This window comes from Chiloscyllium plagiosum, unplaced genomic scaffold, assembly GCF_037043375.1.
Source record: "Chiloscyllium plagiosum isolate Xiang-an unplaced genomic scaffold, Cpla_swu_hap1 HiC_scaffold_42, whole genome shotgun sequence".
In the NCBI taxonomy this organism is placed as follows: domain Eukaryota; kingdom Metazoa; phylum Chordata; class Chondrichthyes; order Orectolobiformes; family Hemiscylliidae; genus Chiloscyllium; species Chiloscyllium plagiosum.
This window is the reverse complement of record NW_028270180.1, coordinates 1,675,441-1,691,918: the sequence shown is the minus strand read 5'-3', so window position 1 is coordinate 1,691,918 and position 16,478 is coordinate 1,675,441. Positions and strand designations below refer to the sequence as shown.

Below are 16,478 nucleotides of genomic sequence, written 5' to 3'. Positions count from 1 at the left end.
GTATCCAGGTATTGGAGGCAGTCCAGGGAAGATTAACAAGATCATTTCTGGATAGATAGGGTTTCTCTTATGAGGAGAGTTCGAGTAGGTTGGAGTTGTATTCACTGGAGTTTAAAAGAATGCGAGGAGACATTATTGAATCATACAAGGTTCTTAGGGCACTTAGGGAACAGGGTTGATGATGAAAATTTGTTTGTCCTTGTGGGACAGTCTATGACCAGAAGTCAATCTCAGAATAAGAGATTGCACATTTAAGACAGAGATAAGGAGGAATTTCATCTCTCAGATAGTAATGAATCTATGGAATTCTTTACAGAGGGCTGTCGAAGCTGGGTCATTAAGTATATTCAAGGCTGAGACAAACAAAAATTCAATCAGGAAGGGAATCAAACGTTATGGGGAAAAGGCTGGGAAGTGGAGTTGAGGATTATCAAATCAGCAAAGGTCTTGTTGAATGGCAGAGCAGACTTAATGGGCTGAAATATATTAAGGACAAAAGGGTAACTAGAGAGAGAATAGGGCCCCTCAAAGATCAGCAAGGCGGCCTTTGTGTGGAGCCACAGAAAATGGGGGAGATATTAAATGAATATTTTGCATCAGTATTTACTGTGGAAAAGGATATGGAAGATATAGACCGTAGGGAAATAGATGGTGACATCTTGCAAAATGTCCAGATTACAGAGGAGGAAGTGCTGGATGTCTTGAAATGGTTAAAAGTGGATAAATCCCCAGGACCTGATCAGGTGTACCCAAGAACTCTGTGGGAAGCTAGAGAAGTGATTGCTGGGCCTCTTGCTGAGATATTTGTATCATTGATAGTCACAGGTGAGATGCCGGAAGACTGGAGGTTGGCAAACGTGGTGCCACTGTTTAAGAAGGGCAGTAAAGACAAGCCAGGGAACTATAGACCAGTGAGCCTGACTGCGGTGGTGGGCAAGTTGTTGGAGGGAAACCTGAGGGACAGGATGTACATGCATTTGGAAAGTCAAGGACTGATTCGGGATAGTCAACATGGCTTTGTGCGTGGAAAATCATGTCTCACAAACTTGATTGAGTTTTTTGATGAAGTAACAAAGAAGATTGATGAGGGCAGAGCAGTGGATGTGATCTATATGGACTTCAGTAAGGTGTTCAACAAGGTTCCCCATGGGAGACTGATTAGCAAGGTTAGATCTCATGGAATACAGGGAGAACTAGCCATTTGGATACAGAACTGGCTCAAAGGTAGAAGACAGAGGTGGTGGTGAAGGGTTGTTTTTCAGACTGGAGGCCTATGACTAGTGGAGTGCCACAAGGATCGGTGCTGGGCCCCCTACTTTTTGTCATTTACATAAATGATTTGCATGCGAGCATAAGAGGTACAGTTAGTGAGTTTGCAGATGACACCAAAATTGGAGGTGTAGTGGACAGCGAAGAGGTTTACCTCAGATTACAACAGGATCTGGACCAGATGGGCCAATGGGCTGAGAAGTGGCAGATAGAGTTTAATTCAGATAAATGTAAGGTGCTGCATTTTGGGAAAGCAAATCTTAGCAGGACTCACACACTTAGCAGGTCCTAGGGAGTGTTGCTGAACAAAGAGACCTTGGAGTGCAGGTTCCTAGCTCCTTGAAATTGGAGTCGCAGGTAGATAGGATAGTGAAGAAGGCATTTGGTATGCTTTCCTTTATTGGTCAGAGTATTGAGTACAGGAGTTGGGAGGTCATGCTGCGGCTGTACAGGACATTGGTTAGGCCACTGTTGGAATATTGCATGCAATTCTGGTCTCCTTCCTATCGGAAAGATGTTGTCAAACTTGAAAGGGTTCAGAAAAGATTTACAAGAATGTTGCCAGGGTTGGAGGATCCGAGCTACAGGGAGAGGCTGAACAGGCTGGGGCTATTTTCCCTGGAGCGTCGGAGGCTGAGGGGTGAGGGCTGAGGGGTTTACAAAATTATGAGGGGCATGAATAGGATAAATAGACAAAGTCTTTTCCCTGGGGTCGGTGAGTCCAGAACTAGAGGACATAGGTTTAGGGTGAGAGGAGAAAGATACAAAAGACACCTAAGGGACAACTTTTTCACGCAGAGGGTGGTATGTGTATGGAATGAGCTGCCAGAGGATGTGGTGGAGGCTGGTACAACTGCAACATTTAAGAGGCATCTGGATGGGTATATGAATAGAAAGGGTTTGGAGAGATACGGGCCAGGTGCTGGCAGGTGGGACTAGATTGGGTTAGGATACCTGGTCGGCATGGACGGGTTGGACTAAAGGGTCTGTTTCCGTGCTGTACATCTCAATGACTCTATGATTGGCCACGTCTGCTTCTATATCTTAAAGTTTGATGGCCTATTGGACATATGTCTGTATGATACATTCTATGTGTGATTTAATCTTAATTCATTACTTTAATCTCATTCCACTGCTAGCAGCAGTGATTTAATAATCTTCAATATTTGATCTCACAGCTCAGAGTGCTCACCAAACAACTGGAGTTTGGGAGAAGGGAACCAGGCATCGTACTGCTGAGTTCAAACATATTACTGTTAATTCTCAGGTCAGCTGCTAGTACTTTCCAAAATGACCATTTCCAAAGTATCTCCGATCTGCAACCAGGCTAGTCAACCATAGTAGGCATCAGAGTAACATTGGCTCCTGCCCAACACTGATGGTCATTGTCTAGTTGGGGTCAGGGCATTGAATAGTGATCGGGATGCAAAATTCTGGCTGACATTCCCTTACCAACCTGAGGGACTCAAAGGCATAAATTGCAATTAAGTCAGTAGCACAGATCAGGATTGGGATCTGGGATGAAGAAGAAAACCTGAAAGGAAATGGGACTATGTGCATGAACCAACACAGTAAACACCCAGAGCACATCCAACATCTCCATATAAATGGAACAGGCCAAATAGGCTCAGAAAGGGCTAGACTCATAACTGTTGTGAGCAAGCCTGGTCAGAAGCTGGAAACTGGCAATGCTCAGAAAAAAAAATCAAAGAAAGAATTAAATGACAAGTTTTTGACAGCATTTCCCTGCTGGACTCCAGATTATTTTCAAGATTTAAATTTATACTTAGGTGGGACTATGCTTTTGGAACATGCAAAACCTCTTCATCAGCAGCATCCTCATAGCAGGAGGGGAGCAAATGAGCAAAAAGCTGTTTCTGGTTCCAGTGTCCAAAACAATGTTATCATTAGAATGTGTGTTCATTTATGAGATAAAATATAAAACAAAAACACAAAGTGCTGTCGAAACTGTTTTTCTCTCTACATATGCTATCAGACCTGCTGAGTTTCGCTAGGATTTTTTTTTAAATTTCAGTTTTTTAGCATCTGCATTATTTGCTTTCATTTTCGATAAGTTTCGAAGAGCTTTCCTAAATAAATGAGAAAGTAATCGAAGGCTATGCTTAGTGGGTGAAAGGAAGTGAGATAGGAGAAAGCTCGTTAGATTGTTGGGCTGAATGATTTGTGTCTGAACAACAAATAAACAATTATACCATCTACTCACCCCACACAGACCTTAACTACACACATCACACACTCCACTGCGCAAAGCATTATTGTGTTAATAGTAAATGGATCGTGCCTGATTTGTGTAATTACCCAAACTGAGAGTGATCATCTAAAGGAGCTGAGATATCCCCAACACACTTAGTTATATGTTTGGTTATTGTACCTTGCACACTAAGCTCTGTTTGAGCATGCATCGTTTCATTCCCATTCTCCACAATGCAGTTGTAAATCCCAGCATCATCTTCTGAGACATCACTTATCTGTAGACTACCACTTCCGACCAAAGTGATCTTCTGGAACCTACATTTTTAAACAGACATTATTAAGAAAGGGAAGTCAGATAACAGAGCATAATATGAAATACAAAAAGAAAACAGTAGGAATAAAGGCAACCATCTTTTTAACTAGTAAAAATCCTACCCTCTTTCTCACCTGTTGTATTGTCACTGTTTCAAAATCCTGGAACTCCGTCGCTAACAGCACAGTGTATGTACAGCACACTGACTGTAGTTGCTCAGCTAGACTCACCACTACCTTCTCATAGCAATAAACTCTGGCCTTGTCAGCAACATCCTGAAAACTAAACTTTAAAAATACAAACTCTCCCATCTATTCTCTAAAGTCTGATCCCCACTTACAAATAATCTTGTTCAATCTTTAAATTTCAGAATTAAAATTTGTTTTGAAAAGTTATTGATGACTTGAATTATAACATCCTATTAAATTATTCAGTCTTGATTTCAATAACTGTATGATTTTCACCTTAGAATCATGTCATTCTGCAGTGGAAGTTGGTTAACCTGCTTGAGCCTCCATAATGTGCCCTTCTCAATAATGAAACTCTGCAAATAACAACCCCTTCTCATCTCAGCCATAGCTTTTCATTAACACACAGGATTTCAACAAACAAAGAATAAGTGGAAATTTTTTCTCACTGTCAAAGTAATTATCCAAACATTTCACTATGTCTCTCTTGATATTCCAAGAGTAGAATTTCTGTTAACTTTGGCCTCCACAGTCCCATCATTCATCAGATTCCTTCAGAAGCTTACTCCTTAGGTCTTATGTAGTCAGTGCTTCTGCATCACCATCCACCTTCCCTGAACCCATGCATTATTATTGCAATGACCAAGTCAATGCAAAGACAGGGTAAATGGAACTGCCTGCTTTCACACTGAGGCATTCAAACCAGAAGGTCCAAGTTCATAGCTTTAGTGAAATAATTAATCTCAGTGTGAACACTACAATTAACCCCAGGGTTATGGAAGGAAAAAATAAGTCATGGTTCTCGTGTGACCATTGTCCAGTGATTCCTCTGAGTGAATGTTGCACGAGCAGAGCATTGGGCTGAGATGTCTTGAAAGTAGCCTGCCACCAGAGAATCCAGATCAATTGACACTTTCAAAACTAAGATCAATAAATGTTTTGTTAGATAAAAGGATTAAGAGAAATGGAAGTAAATTAAGCTGAAGTATAGAACAACATTAAGTACCCTTTTGTTAGGCAAGGGTATTCGAGTTCACAGAAATCAAGGCACGAAATATATCAGTAATGATCTACCCGAACAGCAGAACAGACTCAAGGTGAAATGGTTTTCTGTTCCTTTACCAGGCACACACCGAAGGAATAACTCCTTGGGACAAAAATCTGCAAGCAGCGCAGTCAGGGTTTCCAAGAAAGAGAGAGGAAAAGGAAAATCATCCACAAGGAGACATTTCTTAGTTTTCTCCAAAGGCAATATGCTTTCCCAGGATTAATGGGCTTTTGGTGTAAAGTCTTGGGTGTATATTTAGGTGATGTACAACTCACAACAGGATGGGCTGGATAATTTGAAGGATTCTTTAAGTGAGAATTAAGCACATTATTAGCCAACATTCCTGCCTATATTGTGAAGTGGTTGGCAAGGAACAAACCTCTGGGTTTACACTGAATTTTAAAAATTCAACCACAGCTTAAAAGGCCTGTCAGACTGGATTTCAGAAGAGACCCTGCAATTACGTTTCACCTAATTGGAGTCCTGATATAGAGATAGCTATCATATTAAAAGGTTGTTGGAATGAGCCCAAATTAATAAAATGTGGATCTGTTTTTATAACACAGTTCTGAGTTTGCGTTTGAATTTGATTCCCCCAGGGGATACCTCATTCAACGCCTCTGTAGTACAGAGAGTGCCTGAACTCAATAGGAGCTGAAATATCCACATATTTGGCAGTCTTTCATCTTATTATGTAACTGTCTTAACATCACTACACTGCAGGTAATGAAACAGAAAGTCAGCACATAACTTATCTGAAGTTGAAATGTGGATTAGTGGAGAACATCAGCTACCAGGAAACAGGGATGCCAAAAACCTGGGAATCATTATCTGAACAGAGGCAGGGATGCTACTGGGACTTCTGAAGAGGTTAAGAACAACAAATTAACTTGCTGAAGGAGACAAAGAGGAATTGTTTGCTGAGCTACAACTTGGGTTGGAGAATCCCTCACATGGATAACACTCACACGTGCGCACACTCAGCAACAGTTACATATATTTTGGGCTTACTGTAACTCTGTCCAAATGCCTGTGTCTTGAAGGAGTTAAATCTCATCCATAATAATTTGAGAGAAGATACAACATATGTAAGGGAATACAATCTCCCCTGTAGGCAGCACTCACAAGACACTGACTGCTCAGAGTGCTTGGATAAGGTCAGAATCCACGAAGTTTATTTTAAGGGGCTGGGAATTTGACTCTGTCTCGTCATAACCATTACAATGCTTGTTTGGGGTTTGAATCGAATGTAATAGATTACATTGCTGCATAAGTGAATAGTCACTTTTGTTATCAGTTTCTGACAATACTTCAAGATAAATGCAGAAGTTTTGGCTCATTTTAGATTAACTACTTATTTTCCCCAGTCTTACACACTGGTAAGTTACAAAATTCATTATTCTACATGAGCCTGCGAGCAGCTGCTCTCTGCAAACATCTGCTTTAACATAAAATGCTTTTTAATACTAATATAAACGCGCAGCAAGCAGAAACAGCCTGAATAGACAATAATCTGTATTCAACATCACCATGATGGCTGTAGCTCCATTTGCTTACTTCTCAGCCCCAGCAGAACGTATTGAATTATAGACCATCATTAAATCACGAGGAGAAAGTGAGGACTGCAGATGCTGGAGATCAGAGCTGAAAAATGTGTTGCTGGAAAACCGCAGCAGGTCAGGCAGCGTCCAAGGAGCAGGAGAATCGACGTTTCGGGCATAAGCCCTTCTTCATTAAATTACATCCACTTCAATCAGAAATCATCCATAAAGTTTATCTGATAAATTCCTACTGTTTCCACCATTTCAGTAGCACCTAAAAACAGCTGAAGGAAAGTCCCTGCCGGTCTGCACACAGCTTCAGGCACAACTTTAACTGGACATTCACTTCCCTGTTTGGGATGTGTCTATTATCTCAGTGTAGGCCACTTGGGGAAAATATACTTAGAAAAAACAAACCTCAGGGAATTCTCTCTGCTCACAGCAGCCCTCTTCTACCTCAACCTCAAAATCCTATTTCTTCCCTCTTCTTCTCCTGTCTATTCTGAAGAGGCATTTCATGCTGGTGTTCTACATCTTGTCCTGTCACCGTTGTACATGTCTGAAAAGAGTATGTTGGCCAAGTCCACTGCTATTCTCAGCCAGTGTTTCATTTACACCACAGGCAAAAGGACAGTCAGTGAACAGCAGCAACCATCTTGGCTACTTAACCCTTCACTAGACCAAAGTCAGACCCATCAGAGCAGCAATAACTTAATAACTCAATCACTGTTGCTCAACTTGGTTCTGCCAAGGGCATGCAGTTGCTGACCTCATCATAGCCTTAGTGCAGACATAGAAAAAAAACTGAATTGCAGAGATGAGGGGAGAGTGGCTGCCCTTGACATCAAGTTGCTTTTGACTGAATGTGGCATGAAAGTGCCCAAACAAAACTGGAATCAAGGAAAAGCGAGGGCTGGGTGGTTGTGGTGGCAGTCATGCCTTAAACAAAGGAGGATGGCTGTGGTAGTTGGAGGTCAGACTTCTCAGATCCAGGACATCTCTGTAGGAAATCTTCAGAACTTTTGTTTTCAATTTTCTAATTGTCCTATTCGGATATGTTATTACGTACCTCTGGAGCAGGTAGGACTTGAACACAAGCTTCCTGACTCAGAGGTAGGGACACTATCACTACACCATAACAGTCACAGAGATCCTCAACTGACTGTCCTTGGTCCTACCATCCTCAACTATTTCATTAATGACCTTCCCTCCATCATCAGGTCAGCAGTGGGGATGTCAATTATAATGACTGCACAAAGTTCAGCACCTCCAGTCAGAAGTTTCCCATACTATCCTGACTTGAAAGTACATCAATTGTTTTCAATGATTCTGGATCGAAATCTTGGAACTTCCTTTCGAACAGCCTGGAGGCATACCTTCAGCAGTTCAAGAAGGCAGCTCATCACCATCTATTCAAGGGCAATTAGGGATGGACAGTAAATGCTGACCCAGTCAGCCACACCCACATCCCATGAATGAATTTTTAAAAATGGCTTAAAGGGCCAAATGGTCTGCCCCTGTCCTGTTCCTTGTTATGTTCTTGTCTTATGAGCAATTATTTAATGGTTTCATCAAATACATGTCCAGATCTCTCAATATTTTTGTCAACTGTTCTCAATTATAAGTCCTTGTATACTTATGGGGAACGCAGGCTGCCTCTATCAGCCTTTCTTGCTGTAATTACACCCTCCTTCCAGTGGTGGTGATGTACTTTTAAAACTCGCTGCGTATTCTGCAATGCAGTTAAAGCCAGCATTCCAACCAAATCTATTCCAAAATATTTTTGAAATCTGCTCTTCAGGATGCAGGTAATACTGGCAAAGGGATATTTATTATTGATACCAGTGGCCATTTAGGTTGAAACTGAAATTCCAAGCAAAACAGATGAGGCAGCTTCCCTTCTCTGAAGGGCTTTGGGAAATTGGATTTTATCATAATCCAGCAGGTTTTGTGGTCATTTTTTTGATACCAGCTCATAAACGATTAACCTTCATTGATTAATGAATTAAATTCCACAGTGTGCCATGGTTGGAGTTGAACTCTACACTCTGATTTACCAACCTGGCACCACAGCCATTAATCCATCACATCGCAAGTTTTGTATATTAACCATGGATCACAATATTGAGTCAAAATTGTGCGATTGCCTAGCTTTTAAGTGGAGGCTGATTCTATCTGTGATGTGGTTTACATTTTCGCTGCCTCGTAACTCTGCTTCTCGATTTGATTTTCACTCCATTCTGCAAAGCCACAGATGATTACTTCTAAGTTGTGCATTTTCCATATTTTCTTTAGCTCTCAAATTCAGTTAAATTGAATGAGCTCATTATTCTGCAATTCATACCTAGTAATTTATGATTGATGTCTGTGTAGCAGGATTTCTAGAGCAAAGAAAGAGTGACTGGGCTGCAATGTCCACACAGATGGCATTTTATGAAAGGGTTTTCATCCCATCCTGCCTCAAAACCATATTTATATGCCAACTTGCCACAGACCCAAGAAAATGGCAAAATCCTACAGGCAAGTGAGTCACATGGAGTTGTATAAATTAAGGGTGCTAAATGAATAATCAAAGATGTTCTCTCAGTCTGAACTAACAAGTTCACTCTGCGAATGGAAACAATAACGCACCTTTCAAAGATGGTCTCTGAATTCCGGCTCCAGTGAATGGTGGGGGTTGGGTAGCCAGAGACCACACAAGGTAATATTACTGTCTGGCCTGCTATCTTACTAATGGGAACAGGTTGTTGGAGAAACTTCATCTTTCGCTCTACACCTATCTCTGAAAAAGAACAAAGTGAGACTGTCAGTGAACCAGTTATCATAATTACACAGAGCTCTTGTTTTCAATGATAACAGACTTTACAGGCACTAACTTGTACACTGAAAACCATTAGACAGAATGAATACAGTCATACAGTCATAGAGATGTACAGCACAGAAACAGATCCTTCAGTCCAACTTGTCCATGCCGACCAGATATCCTAAACTGATCTGGTTCCATTTGCCAGCACTTGGCCCATATCCCTCTCAACCCTTACTATTCATATACCCATCCAGATGCCTTTTAAATGGTGTAATTGTACCAGCCTCCACCACTTCCTCTGGCAGCTCATTCCATACACGCACCACCCTCTGCATGAAAAAGTTGCCCCTTAGGTCCATTTCAATTCATTCCCCTCTCACCTTAAACCTATGCCCTCTAGTTCTGGACTCCGCCACGCCAAGGAAAAGACATTGTCTATTTACCCTATCTATGCCTCTCGTGATTTTATAAACTCTATAAGGTCACCCCTCAGCCTCCGATGCTCCAGGGAAAACAGCCCCAGCCTGTTCAGCCTCTCCCTATAGCTCAAACCCTCCAAACCTGCCAACATCCTTGTAAATCTTTTCTGAACCCTTTCAAGTTTCACAACATCCTTCTTATAGCACAGAGACCAGAATTGCACACAACATTCCAAAAGTGGCCTTACCAATATCCTATACAGCCGCAACATGACCTTCTAATTCCTATATTCAATGCATTGACCAAGAAAGGAAAGCATACCAAATGCCTTCTTCACTCTCCTATCTACCTGCAACTCCACTTTCAAGGAACTATGAGTCTACTGGATTCTTAATGGAGAGGGAGAGCAGCCAGAAGTTGTGGTATACATCGATACCAATGATATAGATAAGGAAAGGGAGAAGGACCTGAAATGAGAATATAGGGAGTTAGACTGGAAGCTAGAAGGCAGAACGGGCAGAATAGTAATCTCAGGATTGCTACCGATGCCACGTACTAGTGAGGCTAGGAACAGAGAGCGAGTGTAGATGAACATGTGTCTGCAGGACTGGTGTAGGAGGGAGGGCTTCAGGTATGTGGATCATTGAAATATCTCCTGGAGAAGGTGGGACCTGCACAGAAAGGACAGGTTGCACCTGAACTGGAGGGGCACTAGTATCCTAGACAAGAGGTTTGCTAGAGCTCTTCGGAAGGATTTAAACAAGATTGGCAGGGGGTAGGAACCTGAGCTATGGATCAGATGATGGAGTAGGTAGTGAACAGCCAGATACAGTGTGCAAAGAGCCTGAGAGGAGTGATAGACTGTTGATAGGGCAAAGGTACAGTCAGTGTGATGGTTGAAGTGTATCTATTTTAATGCAAGAAGTATCAGGAATAAAGATGATGAACTCAGAGGATGGATCAGTACTTGGAACTATGATGTCATGGTCATTATGGACATTTGGATATCACAGAGGCAGGAGTGGTTGTTGGATGTTCCAGGGTTTAGATGTTTCAAAAGGAATGTGAGGGGGGTGGTAAAAGAGGTGGGAGAGTGGCATTGCTAATTGGGGAGAGTATCACAGCTGCAGAAAGGGAGGTTGTTGAGGAGAGTTTGTCTACAGAGTCAGTATGGGTAGATGTCAGAAACAGGAAAGGAGCAGTCACTTTACTGGGAGCTTTCTACAGGCCCTCCAGTAGCAACAGAGACATAGAGGAGAAGATTTGGATGCAGATTTAGGAAAGGTGCAGAAGTAACAGGATTGTTGTCATGGGTGATTTTAACTTCTCTCATATTGATTGGAACCTCCTTAGTTCAAATAGTTTGGATGGACGAGATTTAGTCAGGTGTGTCCAGAACAGGTTCCTGACTCAATATGTAGATAGGCTGACGATAGGGGAGGCCATATTGAATTTGGTGCTTGGCAACGAAGCATGCCAAGTGTAGGATCTCTCAGTGGAACAGCATTACACTGATAGTGATCACAAGTCCCTGACCTTTACTATATTCATGGAGAGGTATAGAGCAGATGGGAAAGTATTCAGTTGGGGGAAGGGGGAATTACCATGCGATTTGGCAGGAACTGTGGAACATAAATTGGGAACAAGTGTTCTCAAGAAAATGCACAGAAATGTGGAGGTTGTTTAGTAAGCACTTATTGATAGTGCTGGACAGGTTTGTCCCACTGAGGCAAGGAAAAGATGGTAGGTTCAAAGAACCTTGGGTAACAAGGGATGTGGAACATCTAGTCAAGAGGAAGAAGGATGCTTATTTAAGATTGAGGAGGCCAGTGATCAGACAGGGTTCTAGTGGGTTACATGTTGGCCAGGAAGGAACTGCAGAGAGCTAGAAGGGGGCATGAGAAAGTTTTAGCAGGTAGGATTAAGGAAAACCCTAAGGCATTCTACACTTATGTGAGGAACAAGAGTTTGGCCAGAGTGAGGGTAGGGCCTATCACGGATAGTGGAGTGAACTTGCACCTGGAGTCAGAAGAAGTAGGGGAGATCCTTAATGAATACTTTGCTTCAGTATTCACCACTGAGAGGGACCTTGACGTTTGTGAGTACAGCGTGAAACAGACTGATATGCTAGAACTGGTTGATGTTAAGGAGGAGGATTTGCTGAAAATTTTGAAAAACATAAGGATTGGTAAATCCCCTGAGCTAGATGGGATATACCCAAGGTTACTACAGGAAGCAAGGGAAGAGATTGCTGCACCTGTGGCGATGATCTTTGTGTCCTCACTGTCTACTGGAGTAGTATCAGCTGATTGAAGGGTGGCAAATGTTATTCCCTTCTTCAAGAAAGGGAATAGGAATAATCCTGGGGATTACAAACCAGTCAGTCTTATGTCAGTGGTAGGCAAAGTATTAGACAGGAATCTGAGAGACAGGATTTATGATTACTTGGAAGACCATAGTTTGATTAGAGATAGCCAGCATGGCTTTGAGAGGGGCAGGTCATGCCTCATAAGCCTTATTGAATTCTTTGAGGATGTGACAAAACACATTGATGAAGATACAGCAGTGGATGTGGTGTACATGGAGTTTAGCAAGGCATTTGAAAAGGTTCCCTATGGTAGGCTCGTTCAGAAAGTAAGGAGGCATGGGATACACAAAAGTCTGGCTATCTGGATACAGAATTGGCTGGTCCATAGGAGACAGAGGGTGGTAGTAGATGGAAAGTATTCAGCCTGGTGCTTGGTGACCAGTGATGTTCCGCAAGGATCGGTTCTGGGACCTCTGCTCTTTGTGATTTTTATAAATGCCGTGGATGAAGAAATTGAAGGGTCGGTTAGTAAGTTTGCCAATGACATGAAGGTTGGAGGAGTTTTGATAGTGTGAAGGGTTATTGTAGGTTGCAATGAGACATTAAGAGGATGCAGAACTGGGCTGAGAAGTGGCAGATGGAGTTCAACCTGGAAAAGTGTAAAGTGATTAATTTTGGAAGGCCGAATTTGAATGCAGAATACAGGGTTAAAGGCAGGATTCTTGGCAGTGTGGAAAAACAGTGGGATCTTGGGGTCCACATCCATAGATCTCTCAAAGTTGCTACACAAGTTGATAGGCTAAGTATGGTATGTTGATTTTCATTAGCAGGGGGATTGAGTTTAACAGCCGCGAGGTTATGCTGCAACTCTACACAGCCCTGGTTGGATCATACTTGAAATATTGTGTTCAGGTCAGGTCACCTCATTATTGGAAGGATGTGGAAACTTTAAGAGAGGGTGCAGAGGAGATTTACCAAGATGTTGCCTGGACTGGAGCGCATGTCTTATGAAGAAAGGTTGAGGGAGCAAGGGCTTTTTCATTGGAGTGAAGGTGGATGAGAGGTGACTTCATAGAGGTGTACAAGATGTTGAGAGGTTTAGATAGAGTGGATAGCCAGAGACGTTTGCCCACAGTGGTAATGTCTATCATGAGGGGGCATAATATTAAGGTAATTGGAAGGATGTATAGGAGAGATGTCAGAGGTAGCTTTTTTACAGAGTGTGCTGGGTGTGTGGAATGCACTGCCAGCAGTGGTAGTAGAGTCAGATACATTAGGGACATTTAAGCGACTCTTGGATAGGCACATGGAATAGTACAATGAAGGGTATATAGGTTAGTCTAATCTTGAGTAGGATAAAAGGCGAGGACAATATCAAGGGCCGAAGAGCCTGTACTATGCTGTACCATTCTATGTTCCATGAACCTGCACTCCAAGATCTCTTTGGTCAGCAACACTCCCCAGGACCTTACCACTAAATGTCTAAGTCCTGCCCGGATTTGCCTTTGCAAAATGCAACTGCAGAATGAGTAACAGTATAGATTTTAAAATTTTTTTGCAGAATTAATCTTGAGTTCACTGAGGCAAAGGTTGCTTGCTACAGTGGTACACTGACAAAGTTTGACAAAGTAAAAGCTTACTTTACTTAACATCAATTTTGGAGTAACCCCAACTGTAACAGAATGACAGTTCACATTTACTTACCCATCATCTTACGCTCTCTGTGAGATTGCTGACAATGTTGAAATAAAAGCAGTTGCACACTGGATTAAAATTACCCAAACTCACTTCACAAACGCTGGGGTCATCATAGAGTCATACAGCACAGAAACAGACCCATTGGTTCAACAAATCCATGCCAACCGTAATTCCAAACTTAACTAGTCCCACCTGCCTGCGCTTGGGCCATCTCCCTGTAAACATTTCCTATCCATGTACTTATAAAAATGTCTTTTAAATGTTGTAACTGTACCTGCAGGTCATTCCTCAGGCAGGTCATTCCACTCTCAAACAATGGTTTTTTTTTTAAAAAATTGCCCCCGTGTCCACAGGTGAAAAACAGCAGCCTGGCCATCGCCCCAGTTTTTTTACATCACTCTACCCTAGTTGCTGGATAGACAGTTACCTGGTGAAATGGTGAGCTCTGTCTCTTCGCTCATTTTAGAGAGACCGGCGGTTTCCACAGAGCAGCGGTACGATCCAGCATCACTGTCAGAGACATTGCCGATCTCCAAGGAGCCACTGGGCAGTTTGAGGAACCTTCCTTCCAACACTACAGGCTGACGGTTGTGTTCCCACCTCACAAAAGGAACAAGATCACTATTCACCTCGCATCCTAACAGGGTGGTGTCGCCTTGATGCACAAAGACAGCTTGGGGTTGACCACTGAATCGGGGAAGACCTGAAACAGGCAAGGCCATGAATCACTTTACCCTGGATATAATACCAACAAACAAATTGTTACCAATCATCCTAACCACACAGACACAAAAGCACGCTCTACACAATGTTTCTTATCACTTCAGAGCATCCCAAAGAATTTTACAGACATTGAAACACTTTCAAAGCATAGTCACAGTTGTCATGCAGGAAACCAATTTGTGCACAGCCAGTTTCCACAAATTGCAATTAAATAAATATTTACATTATCTGCTTTAGTAATGTTGATTGAAGAATGAATATTGGCTAGGACACCAGGGAATTTCCCTGCTCTCCATCAAGACAATGGTTGTAGGAATTTCAAATCCTCCTGAGAGGGCAGGTGGGCACTCAGTTTAATGTTTCATCCGAAGTACAACATCTCTGATAGTGCCGCATTCCCTCAGTTACTGTACTGAAATGTCAGCCTCAATATTGTGTTCAAACTTCTGCAGTAGAACTTGGCTCAGAGGTGACCTTGCGTACCACTGAGCCAAGGCCAACACCTGCTGTCCTTGGAAGCAGGACAGCAGGGATAGCTCTGATCAGGGTGACTCCAAGGAGAACTATCATAGCTCAGTCAATGAGCAACATTTGAAATGTTCCAGATCAATGTAAAGGATTCAGGTTTGGTATCCTTCAAACATTATTTCCAGGGCTCTGAAGTGCGATCCGGCTGCCAAAAGTTTCAATTCAAAAAGAGAAGTTTGTGGTCAGCTTGTAATAGATGTTTGAAACTTTTCTTGTTGGGAACCAAATTGAATGAAACAGGAAACTACAATAAGTTGAAAAGAACATTGCATTTTAAAAGTTATGGAACTATAGAAGGAGAATTCCTGAAGGAAGTCAGCATTCCAATCGTTAACAGTGAAAGAATTGAGTGCTTAGTTGAAGTTTTCCAAAGTATTGGAGGTCTTTTCTATAATTAACTACATGAGCACCAATCCACAACGAGTATTGGCCTGTGCTGCAAATTTATCAGAGTGTTAACATCATGTGCTAGTTTGACACTCAGACCATTTTTAGATCTATTTTGCAGTATAGTTTCATAGATTGCCCAACAAGTACATTTAGTACAAAAACAGAAACTGCTAGTGAAACTCAGCAGGTCTGGCAGCATCTGAGGGGAAAAAGCAGAATGAACATTTCAAGTTCAATGATTCTTCATCAGAACTGGACTTGAAACTTTAATTCTGCTAAATCTTCACAGTGGCTGCCAGTCCTGCTAAATTTTGCCAGTAATTTCTGTTTTTGTTTTGGATCTCCAACATCAGCAGTTCTTTGGATTATTTAGTTACATTTAATAGTGGGATTTGGAACACACTCCATATAGAAGGATATCCTTAAGACCATAAGATATAGGAGCAGAAGGAGACCATTTGGCCTATTAGTCTGCTCCACCACTCAAACACAGCTGATATGTTTCTCAAACCCATTCTCCAGCCTTTGCCTTGTAACCCTTGATCCCTTTACCAATCAAGAACCGGTCTCAGTCTTTAAGGCACTCAGTGACTTAACCTTCACAGCATACTGTGGCAATTAGTTCCACAGATTCACCACCCTCTGGCTGAAGAAATTCCTCCTCATCTCAGTTCTAAAGGATCATCTCTTCACTCTGAGGCTGTGCCCTCGGGGCCTAGTCTCTCCGAAGAGTGGAAACATCTTCCCCACATCCACTCTATCTAGGCATCACCACGGTATTCTGTAAGTTACAGTCAGGCTCCCCCCTCACCTTTCTAAACTCCATTGAGGACAGAACCAGAGTCTTCAACCGCTGCTCTATGACAAGCCCTTCACTCCTGACATCATTCTTGTGAACCTCTTCTGAACCCCTTCCAATGGCAGCACATCCTTCCTTAGATATGGGGCCAAAATTGCTCTCAACATTCCAAATGTGGTCTCACCAGAGCCTTATACAGGCTCAATAGTACATCCCTGTTCTTTTATTCTATC

At 42.2% G+C, this 16,478-nt stretch overlaps 1 protein-coding gene across 1 annotated transcript in view; it reads right to left on the bottom strand.

The window, feature by feature from the left end:
• LOC122542519 (neogenin-like) overlaps positions 1 to 16,478 on the bottom strand; it is a 209,609-nt gene that overhangs the window by 78,730 nt on the left and 114,401 nt on the right. Inside the window, 3 exon segments of the mRNA XM_087982240.1 lie at positions 3,662 to 3,798; positions 9,205 to 9,355; positions 14,233 to 14,508. Coding sequence (XP_087838366.1) covers positions 3,662 to 3,798; positions 9,205 to 9,355; positions 14,233 to 14,508 — 564 coding nt within the window.